Raw genomic sequence first — 12,147 nt, 5'->3', positions numbered from 1 at the left:
CTTGTAAACTTTAAGAATTGAACGTAGTTAATATTAAATAATGCAGTATTTTGAAATTGTTTTGAAATATACAAGCGTCATAGTTTATTTAGTTACGTTGACTGTATCCGTACGCAGGCATATGGAAGCACAAACGACTGGTACACTGCTTTAGCCACTAGTCCATTTCGCTCTCTGTTCATCTTTGAGGGAGTTGGTGAAAGAAGTTAAAAGTCAACTGAATAAAATTTAATATTAATAAGACGATTTGTATTTATATTTTTATACATTACACATTTTGTTCAGTACTAATACAATGTAAAACAAAATATACAAAATTAATTTAACATGTAAGTGCTGTGATTTTGTTACTCCGAGAAGAAAGTTAGACAAGAATTTTATTTCAGTATTGATAGTATCCGCAATTGTTGGGGGCATTATTCTACTTATTGTTGTCTTTTAGCTGTGTGATGTTTTCAGTAATATTTCCAATATTTAAACAAATATCATAAAATTCGCGAGGAATTTTTATAACGAAATATATGATCTTGAATTCTTTGGAATGATACTAAGCCAGTATATGGAGACATACAACTTTAGTTCACTCTTCCAGAAAAATATCATGCTCCTTTACAGTTGTATGTGTTGAAGTTCTACAATAATTGATTAACGAAAGAGCCATAAGGTTAACTGTACCACCCTTTGAAACATTTAATATTCTTTCTGTGAGGGAACTGATTCCAGACCACCTCAATGCAATTGCCAAAGATATTTTTAACTTTAGAACTTGGCGCAGCACGTCAGAACTTCCATATTCACAACAAAAACCCAGGCAAGTTACATTTCGTGCAAGAAGAAATGTAAGGCTGCGACGTACGGTGTCGCTTCTTATAGCTCCACACTCACTTGCGTATTCTTCTTCTTCTTCATATTACAGCAGTGCAGATTCATGTAGTTTAGAGTAGGATTTTGGAATGAACTTGCATGTTTTACACACGTTTATAAAAAGCACATGCTTCATGATATATTATACGTTAATTTCATACAGAGTTTCCAATGGTCACCTTGAGTGATAACAAGTAAGTCGTCCATTTGCATTTGCAGGTATTGACGTCAGAAGCTGTATACATGAAGAAAGCATGTTTCATATATAGATATTATGTATTGTTTTAAAACAGAATATTTAGTTTGTAAGCGTCTTTGATGATAGTTACACAGAGCTACACTGCCGTAAAATACGTTTAGGTAGATCCCAGACTTTTATTTTCATTTCAGAGTAACTTTGGCTCAGTTCAATATAATTTTATCCCGTACTTTCCATATTTCTCCTCTAACAATCATACTTAGAGAAACCTTCAGCGAGGAGCATTTCAGTTTGTTGTAGCTGGTAGTCGTGGAGCTATACTCGAAAGGGTCTAATTTATTAATATGACACAGTCTAGACTTGCCCTTAAAATTAAAGACACCTTTCTTTTGATATGTTTGACCTACCAAGCAGGATATGAATTGAAATAGTGTGCCAGAGAGATAATTCTTCTTTAGCTCAATATCAAGGTTCATCCATGTAGTCTCTATGTTAAAAATGGGCCCCAGAACTTTTGCTTTGTGTATGTGTCTGCAAAGCGCTATCTTTATTAATGAAAGTGCTGCGTTGATGAGTTGTCTTGTAGCAACGGTTCCTTTGATGCTACGAGTATATTGAGCAGAGTTGTTAGTGTTGCTGTCTGTATACCTAATTACATAAACTATATTTACTATATCAATTATGTCAGGGAGATTTAATTGCGATGGTCAGCATCCACCCCACCATTATTTGTGACGTGTATTCGGGAAGAGCTACTGCCTGGTGGGATAAGCTGGGCCAAATAATGTCTCGTCCTTGAACTGAAAGTCTCATATTCCTGCTTTGTGTTAATAAAAATATTAAAGTACTTTCTAAATTGTATTTAGATAAATTTCACATTGCTTAGCCACCAAAAGTTCATAATTATTTGGTTTTGAATATAATTATCATTAATCGGGAATCTTGAAAAATTTCATACACCACTATATTTCCTTTGACGCAGGATCTTACGAAGCTTTCGAAAGATAAATAGTAGCGTACGTATTACCGAAGTCCTTGTTGATATATGCGTGTGCTCCTATTACAATACAAATTTAACGTTGTAACTGTCTTAGAAGCGAACTGTCATGTCTCTTGAGACCATCTGGATATGTTCTTATGCTTTTCATCCACTGCACGGATATCCACGGCCAGGCGACGGCAATCAGTCAAAATATATACTGCTAGGCACAACTTGTCACAACTGACATGCCTTTGTAATATGGAAGGAATACTGAAACTTTCCTCTTCATTTCTTTTGTCCAGCACACGAAACATGAAATGCACATAAACATTACTCATGTAAATACTACGATTTCGATGTTGCAAAACTGTTTGTACATTTTGTTACAAGTCATACACTTTTCCTCCATAATTTCGATCTTCTGAAATGTATATTAACATTTTATGCTTCCGGTTATTGAGTTGGCTACGATAATAAAACTCCTTTCGCTTTTATTTCTTTCACAAGCTGACATATGCAGTATTGACGCCTGTTCTCAGAACTTCCCTCCCTTCCGTCCCCACTCCGCTCTTGCCAACACAAATACTGTGAATGCATGACGTGTGGTGTTGTCTCTGATGTACGCAACAGATGCACTTGCACAGTTAGACGAGTGCATCCACTAGAGCCTGGCATTGTCATCTGACCACATGCACTAGCACGGAGAGGAAGGGTACCATGAAGCTTGCCAGCACCCTCGTGGCTGCACCCTTTCGTGCCCCAGAGTTGACCCCTCTTTCGGCTTGGACGTCGTGCATTGTTGAGCTTTGGTCAAGCACCGTCTCCTCCATCATGGACGGCATTGGAGCTGCAGAAGTCAGTTTACAGTTACATGTGACGTAATTTTAGTACAAAGCAATGAAACCCTCAAACCTGCCACGGTAACAGAATACACGCATCTGCTTCATACTCTTTCTAAATATTGGTAAGTACTCTTGACTTATCTGCCTTCTTCATGGAATACTATATCAGAAGCACAGATATCGTGAGTTCAATATATAATTGCTTTAAATAATTTAGGTATTTTCTTTCAAGTTGTAGAGGAGATTTATACTAGGAACTGAAAGCTACATGATACAAAATACGTTTTTGTGGTTATTTACACTGTTAGCAAACACAGTTTCCTAACGTCATCTTATACCGTGACACGTCTTAAGGCGCGTCCACATTACTCGTGCTCGTGCTCGTCGGGAGACTCTTCTGGCTTTTACTTGTGCTCGTAAATCTTCGTCCACACTACTTCAGTTGCTCGCCAGACTTCGGCGCGTGAGGATCCGTATATTTACTCGTAGTGTGTATAGGCTGTAGTCGTATTTTTTATTTATTGGCTATAGTTTTTAAATTAAAAAATTAAAATTTGCTTGTATCGTGACTTGTCATATCGTCCACATTACTCGAGAGCATAGCGAGTCACACGAGCACGAGCACGAGTAATGTGGACGCGCCTTTAGTGTTTTCTGTTATGTTCATGAACATCATAAACCATATTGTCTTTATGTAAGAATTAGGTCTTTTTGAACGTCATCATGAATAATGACACGTCTTTATGGTGTTTATAAATTTTGTTTGTAAAAGACACCATAAGAGTATGTTGTGACACATCTTCGTCCTGTGCGTAGAATAAGTAACTTTTATCAAATCCGGACATTTAATTTCTTCTGATATACGGGAGAAATATGAGTAAAGTTAATTAGTATACTATCCGAATTTACCAGGATAGAAAGTACGTGAATCAGACAGGGTGCCAGGGTGTATGCTCTTGCATACAATTAGGGTATCTGTACGCACAGCCCTGATGTAGCTGGAGTCCGCTCTGCAAATTATCTGACCTATTTGGCCGCATATTTTGAACAACTCTCTGTATACCGAGAGCGGAGAGATGTGTTCATTTTACCTGGTGACGTCTGTTAGAGTTGATTTGGTTCATCCTGGTCCGTCACACCAGCAATATTATAAAAGGTTATAAACTCTGTCCAGTGTGACTTATACATTTATTTCTCTACTTCTTAATCTTTCACCTTTGACATGTTTCGGTCTGAGAGACCATCTTCTTCAAAAGGATATATCAATACAGGCGGAAACTACTATTTCAGTGTGATTGGTCAATATCAACACATATATACGAGGGCAAATCGAAAAGTCTTTGCCCCTATTTTTTTCAGCCACAATAATACACATACAAGGAAATCAAAATACAGGCAATGTTCTAAGTACCTTTGACTATTTTTCCACATAGTCACTACCCCGGTTCAGGCATTTGTCCCATCGCACCACTAGTTTGGAGATTCCGCTGTTGTAGAATTCGGCCGGTTGGGGGCGGAAGCACCGCCGGACAGCGGTTTTCGCGTCGTCATCGGAAATGAACCTCTGGCCTGACCGGAACTTCTTCAGTGGACCGAACATGTGGTAATCACTGGGGGCGAGGTCTGGACTATGGGTTGCATGCTCCATAATCTCCCATCCGAATGACTGCAGTCGCGCCCGGGGATCTCGTGGATGATGTGGTTCTCCTCCATGACGCCAGGCCTCATGTGGCAAACAGGACCGCCGCCCGACTGCAGTCATTCGGATGGGAGATTATGGAGCATGCACTCGATAGTCCAGACCTCGTCTCCAGTGATTACCACGTGTTCGGTCCTCCGAAGAAGTTCCGGGCAGGCCAGAGGTTCTATTCCGATGACGACGCGAAAACCGCTGTCCGGCGGTGCTGCCGCGCCCAACCGCCCTAATTCTACAAAAGCGACATCTCCAAACTAGTGGTGCGATGGGACAAATGCCTGAACCGGGGTAGTGACCATGTGGGAAAATAGTCAAAGGTACCTAGAACACTGCCTGTATTTTGATTTCCCTATATGTATATTATTGTGGCTCAAAAAAAAAATAGGGGCAAAGACTTTCCGATTTGCCTTCCTGCAATATCTTACATTGCCATGAATATAAAATCTGATGCTATAACTGCTACAGCGATGTGCATGAATATATTAAAATATTTATGAAGTATTATAATTAGTTTATTTACAGTTGTGGTATAAAAATCTTTGTTAAAATTTAGAACCAATTTGGTTCATATCCTTTGTACTGCCTCTCTTTGAAGGAAGCTGAGTGTCTGCCACGTCGTGGTTCCGTTGTTTGATTAATAGAACCCTTTAGTGTCATCCTGTTGTTCGGGCCGCGCTGATGGTCTCTCAGACCTAAACATGTCAAGGATGAAAGATTCAGAATGAGAGATAGAAAGAAAAGGCATTAACAGTCACACTGGACGGAGTTGATAGCCTTTTATAAGACGTCTGTTAGGTTACAATACAGAACAGGAACATGAAATAGTTATTCCTTTCAATTAGCACACCCTGTACTAATCACGTTACTTCATCTAGGACGACGTAAGCAGGAATTCCTTCCGTTTTAAAATAGTATTTTATTGTATTGTTGTGAAATGTAATTAAAAAAAGAGCTTTGATTATCCTCAGATTTAAAAAGATACGATTTCTTCTGAAATTTGTACGTTGTCTGGGTTTGAGATTATGTCGACAACGTTTATTATACTTGCTTTTTGATGGAGGCAAACCGTCCCCCAAATTACTGTAGACTGAAGTGAGCTTCAGACATTGGAAATTTATATGAGGAACGTTTGAGTCAAGGCAACAAACTGATATCACGAAATCTTAGAGCTACACCACAGATACGTGTCAACTAAAAGACATTCAGAATTTTTCTCCTTTCTGTATTTCTATAAGTTACCCAATATATGTCGGTTAAGTCTGAAGAGGCCGCACAAAGGTGAACACATTTGTCCTATATGTACGTGTATATGTAACTTGCCATTGAAAGTGACAGCAACGAATGTTCAGAGCTCACTGTCGCTGTTGCCAAAAGAAGCTTCGATTAATATCAGAATGTAAATTGCTCAATACAGGTTGTGCTAGGTACTCACCGATCGTTGTAAGAGAAATATCATTGGCCATGTCGTTCAGTCCCCCAGTGCCAGTTACCTCGAGTGCTGGAACTATACGAAACTGAATTAATGAAAACAGCAAAAGAGAATCCTCTTGCATAAGTTGCTCCCCCACCAAGTGTCTGAAGCAGGGAGCCGCACAGACTCACAGAAATTGGGCTCATCTCCCGACGACGCAACGAAGTTTCAGGGTGAGTGGTATTACTCTACGTGAACAGCTCATTAACACATATTATCCACGTGTCTGGCTACCTATTGTTACAGTACACTTTATAATTGACAAAAACCTCATACATACCATTTAAGAATGCCTTGCTTTCAGCATTCTTGTTAACATGTATAAATGCTACAATCGCTTTTTAATCTGAACTCAGTATAAATATTTACAAAATAAAGTTAAAAGTCTGAAGGAATTTGTCATTGTGAGTAATATTTTATTCTATAATAATGCCGTAATGACGTCAATAATGATGTTCTCTATCGTTTTATTAAACAGTAAAACTGACAAATGGACAAGAAATTTACTGCTAATAGTACTTAGATGTGCAGCTGTAACCTGACACAAAAACCTGAGGTATTTTGCGGGCTGAAGATTTGCAAGTTCTCTCTTGTATNATATACTACGAGGTAACTCAATAAATAAGTTACAAATGGATATTGAACTTAAACAAATAAGAGTACTTATTTGAAAAATGCTTTTATTACTCAACATAATCTCCCTGCACATTGAAGCACTTGTTCCATCATTTCACAAGCCCCTGAAAACCAGCAGCATAAAATTCTTTGGGCTGCTTCAGGAACCAGGCGGTGACTTCCCTATCTACAGCTTCATCGTCGGGCAAATGTTCAGCCGAAAGATGGTGCTTAAGAGGGCCGAACAAATGGAAGTCGCTTGGAGCAAGGTCGGGGCTATACGGAGGATACTCGAGGACTTCCCACTTGAAATTTCGCAGTGTCTCATTTGCCTTGTTGGCAGTATGGGGACGCGCGTTGTCATGCAAGAGCAACACCACTTGAAATTTCGCAGTGTCTCATTTGTCTTGTTGGCAGTATGGGGACGCGCGTTGTCATGCAAGAGCAACACGCCTTTGGTGAGGAGTCCTGGTCGCTTCTGTTGAATGGCCTTATGAAGTTTCCTGAGGATGTTACAGTAGGAGTCGGCATTTACGGTTTGTCCTTGAGGCTGGAATGAGGTGAGCTGTATGCCTTCGTGTTCCCAGTCACCGCCTGGTTCCGACAGCATTTTTCAAATCAATAAGTACTCTTATTCGTGTAAGTTCTACGTATATATCCATTTGCAACTACCTTATTGACTTACCTACATATTTGAGTAAGAATTTTACAGTGAATACTGCTATAAGCATACGATTCAACTTCTGAATGTTAAGCAACGCGTTTGAATTCTATTTGTTCCTGATTGTTGGGATTTTGAGTGACTGAGATATATGTACACAGGAATTATGTCACATTTGCATCAATCGTCTCATGAGTTCTGTACTATGTTTTATTTTATCTGGAATGATTTATTTAACATTTTGTTTACTTGTAAACTTCCTAGGAAGGGAACTGAACGAGCAGACTTTAATATTTGCTGATCATTATATAATTTCGAGATTCATAAATAAAAACTCCGCTTATCTTCTTTAATGTAAACAAAATGTTAACATTCATTAACAGATATAGAAACTCATAACTGAAATATTTCCAATACCTATGGATATTGTTACCTGATACTGTAGCTACTTGATTCTCAGTTGATTCAACAGGAATTTGCGTTGCTACTTTGATTTCTGAAAGACAACACAAGGACATAGGGTGTAAATATGATTATGCATATGGAAACATAGTAAGAAATACAATGCGTTCAACGGCCGAGGAAACCCAGAAACAACGCACAGCGGAAAGAACATTTCTCCCAGAGCGCTGCGGTAACTACCGATAGCAGAATGAGTCATAAGCACTGATAAACGCGAGCCGTCAGGAGGTCTGATTTTGTCACTGCAGCAAGTCGCATTAATAGTCAGTCTTTGTTAGAGATGTCGATAGGCAGTCGACATTTATACTGAAATGAAGTTCATTATTGAGCAGCGCGTGTTCATTGCCGAAACTTTTGCAAGGAAAAACCTTACAGAAAATGTATCCGTAAGTTTCATCGTAAATATCCTGAATTGCCAGTTCCCACAAAGTCATGAGTATCCAAGCTTGCGAAAAATGGCAGACCATAGGTTCAGTATGTGACATAAAGAAGCAATCGAAGAGGATTGTGCTGACTGAAGAAAAGGTTCAGGATATTGAGGCACGACTACAGATCAGTCCTCTAAAATCTTTAAGACATTTAGCACAGGAAACCGGTGTTTCGCTAGGTTCTGCTCTCACAGCCACAAAATTAATCAAATAACAATTGTGCATGAGCTGAAACAACCAGATTATGCACCAAGAATTCGTTTCTGTAAATGGCTACTGCAAAATGTGTACAATGGAATCGTGGATCCATAGCTTCTGTTCATGATTGATGAGGCGTGGTTTCACGTTAGTGGTCATGTCAATGCACAAGATGTAAGAATATGGAGCAATGAAAATCCTCACGCTATACAGTAAGTGCCATTACATAGTGAAAAGGTGGGAGTGCGATGTGCTGTAAGTCCACGGCGAATCACGGGCCCCTTATTTTTCCACGAAACCGTGAATTCTGACCGCTAGGTTAATGATATACTGAACCCGTTCTTCAGTCAGCTGTCTGCTGAAGAAAGACAATATGGGTATTTTCAGCAAGACAACGCTACAGCACATACACCTAATGCACCATGGTCGCAATACAGGAAGTGTTTGATGACAGAATAATCAGCAGGGGACTGTGGCCTCCAAGATCTCAGTTTTTACGATATTTATCTTGGGGGAAACCTGAAGGAAAAATTCTACAAGAATAATCCTCGCAGCACTGAAGCTCTGCTGAATGAAATAACACGCCACTTTTCACAAGCTTGGATACACACGACTTTGTGGTAACTGGCAAGTCAGGATATTTACGTCGAAACTTACGGATACATTTTCTTTAAGTTTTTCTTTGTAAACGTTTCGACAATAAACACACGCTGTTCAATAGTGAATTTCATTTCAATATAATGTTGACCACATAACGACACCTCTAACGAAGACGTACTATTAAAACGACTTACTGCAATGACGAGAACAGACCACTTGACGGCGCGCGTTTATCAGAGCCAATGACTCATTCTGCTATCTGTAGTTACAGCAGCAATCTGTGAGAAATGTTGTGTCTGCTGTGCGCTGCTCCCAATTTTCCTCGATGGTTAAACGCCCTGTACAAGCCATCGTATATAAGTTTATTCTTTTCATGAATTACGTAGACTACTTCGTTCGTGGAGCTTGGAAATTAGTCTTCTAATGAGAAATGTATATACATGCAGTTACTTGTAATGACGTACATGTAAATGATACGAAATTGAAGTTACAAACATAAATATTGACATATTCATGTGTGCCTAAAAACACGTTTTCATTATTTACAGTACAGTGGTTACTGTATGTCCCATCTTCTTTAAAATTAGTAAGGCCACGTTTTGTCCAAAGTGTGTTTATGCATTTCGCATGATTCTTGGAATAAACAGCGATTATTTCATTAAACACAACTTCTTTGTTTTTATAACTGAGATGCAGTATTTTTCTTGTGAAGTAATAACCAAATATTTAAGTTTTCTTTAGAATAATTTCTTTCTTGGAAGTGTAAAAATATTTGTTAATAAATTCAGTGAAAATAGCGTGAGTATATGTGAGAGCTTCTATTTTGCTTCTATCAGGTAATTCTTAAACATTACATAGAATAAAAGTGTGCTTACTGTCTGGGAGCTAATGGAGAGAGAACCATCCTATTAAATCAAAGATTAACCATACGAGACCCTTATTCATTATTAAAGTCTTTGTTTTATTCAGTAGCAACAACATGGTTGGGAATTTCGCTGATTAAACTGAGTTACATGCAAATTTTTTATCCGCGAGCCATTTAATGATTAGTACTGCTTTGTCATTTTCATCGGTTCTCTGTTCTCGTACTTCGTATGGAATTAATCTCATGTTATATAACTTTGGTCCTTTGCTCCGTTCTCCTGCATGTCCTTACCACGACTGTACTTCTGAGTTCTGTCCTTACAGTATGTGCTAACTATTCGTTGTTTAATTTCGCTCGACTCCAGCTAGCCAATCATAAATGAGTACATAACATATTGTTTCGGTTGAGCTCCACTAAGCGGTCTCTGATCTCTGTGAATACGAAATTTTGCGTCATGCCCCAAAACAAATGATTACTATCAACTACAAATCAATTGTAATTTCCGCTGTCTGTATGCACATAAGCGCACATACACACGTGCAGCTCTGTATTTTGTATGTATGCATATATTACTGATTTTAGGCTGTCATGGTAGTTCATTGTTGATGTTGACTCAGCACTCAAGTCGTTACTGTGTGTGTGTGTAGTAAGCAGTATTTGCCGACGTTTCGGAGATATATGCTGCCTCCTCAGGGTATGTGTTTGTATATGTGTGTATGAATTCATCCGTATATATGCGTGCAAATAAAAAAAATATATATATGTGTTTTATTGTATANTCAGGGTATGTGTTTGTATATGTGTGTATGAATTCATCCGTATATATGCGTGCAAATAAAAAAAATATATGTTTTATTGTATAATATATTTTGTATAGAACATGTAAATTTAGTCCCAAATGGAACTGAGCCACCACTTGGGCCGTCGGACAGACGAAGTGTATACGTGTTCATAAGACTAAGGTGCTTCTAACTCCATATGATTTCTAACCATAGTCATATTAAAATTCCTCTCTTGGCGAGGCAAAACGCTCTCTTCAGATTATGATTTGAAAGGAAAGAAACCTTAATCCGTCCTTAGTTCTGAGCCAAAAACAAAAATGGAGAACTGTGGCGGCTGGCGCGTGGTAAAGCATAGATCTAATGAATTGATGGAGGAACTAATGACAAAGAGTTACGTTACCCAAACGGGACCGAATAACTCTTTAAACCACAAAACACATTAGTTGTTCGATCTGCCGCATGCGGTAATATTAAGAATTATCTTACTATTGAACACAGAGTGTGCTTATGCGTTTCAAATAACTCTAAAAACAAAGCAGCATTAAACAGCATTAATCAGTTTATCTCTGTATCGGAATGTACTCTTTTTAAGTATGAACTGAATTTTTAAATCTTATTTAGATCAATTTCAATCTTCAAACGGCTTCTCATATTTGAGTCTAAGCGTGTCCTGATCATTTTACTGTTATGTTCATGAAGAAAATGTATCACAGCCCTTCAGAGACAGAATTAAACGGGGAAGATTACGTCTGTGTTTGTTTTGCAAAGCCTAGCATCACTCCCAAATTTTCAGCACTATTCACGAAGAAATATTATTAAAAACGCAAATTACGGTTCAAGTACTTTCTTACACATATATTGGCCCTGTTTAAGTAAGTCAATAAATAAGTTAGAAATGGATATAGAACTTAAACAAATAAGAGTACTGATTTGAAAAATGATTTTATTTCTCAACATAATTTCCCTGTAGCATGAAGCACTTGTCCCATAATTTCACAAGCCCCTGAAAACCAGCAGCATTAAATTCTTTGGGCTGCTGTCGGAAACAGGCGGTGACTTCCCTTTCTACAGCTTCATCGTCGGGAAAATGTTCAGCCGAGAGATGATGTTTAAGAGGGCCGAACACATGGTAGTCTCATGACAGGTTAGGTCTTCACAAAGTCTGTGCACGATGGGTGCCATGCATGCTGACCCCACAACACAAAATGCAAATAATGGGTCTGGCATTACGGCAACTCAATCGCTACCACGATGAAGGACACGATATTCTAGCCCGAGTTGTCACAGGTGATGAGTCTTGCTCCAAGCGGCTTTCATTTGTTCAGTCCTCTTAAACATCATCTCTCGACTGAACATTTTCCCGACGATGAAGCTGTAGAAAGGGAAGTCACCGCCTGGTTCCGACAGCAGCCCAAAGCATTTTATACTGCTGGTTTTCAGGGGCTTGTGAAACGATGGGACAAGTACCTCAATTTACAGGGA

The 12,147-nt window shown here is 38.7% G+C and overlaps 1 protein-coding gene across 1 annotated transcript in view; it reads right to left on the bottom strand.

The window, feature by feature from the left end:
- Window positions 1–234: 234 nt before the first annotated feature.
- Window positions 235–12,147, bottom strand: part of LOC111864386 (lachesin) — a gene marked incomplete at its 5' end in the record, with an annotated part of 44,085 nt that continues 32,172 nt past the window's right edge. The window contains 3 exons of the mRNA XM_023851607.1: window positions 235–2,892; window positions 6,016–6,087; window positions 7,764–7,826. Coding sequence (XP_023707375.1) covers window positions 2,723–2,892; window positions 6,016–6,087; window positions 7,764–7,826 — 305 coding nt within the window. The remainder of the gene's footprint in view (window positions 2,893–6,015; window positions 6,088–7,763; window positions 7,827–12,147) is intronic.

The sequence above is a fragment of the Cryptotermes secundus genome, unplaced genomic scaffold, assembly GCF_002891405.2.
Source record: "Cryptotermes secundus unplaced genomic scaffold, Csec_1.0 scaffold357, whole genome shotgun sequence".
In the NCBI taxonomy this organism is placed as follows: domain Eukaryota; kingdom Metazoa; phylum Arthropoda; class Insecta; order Blattodea; family Kalotermitidae; genus Cryptotermes; species Cryptotermes secundus.
This window is presented reverse-complemented; position numbering and strand designations above follow the sequence as displayed.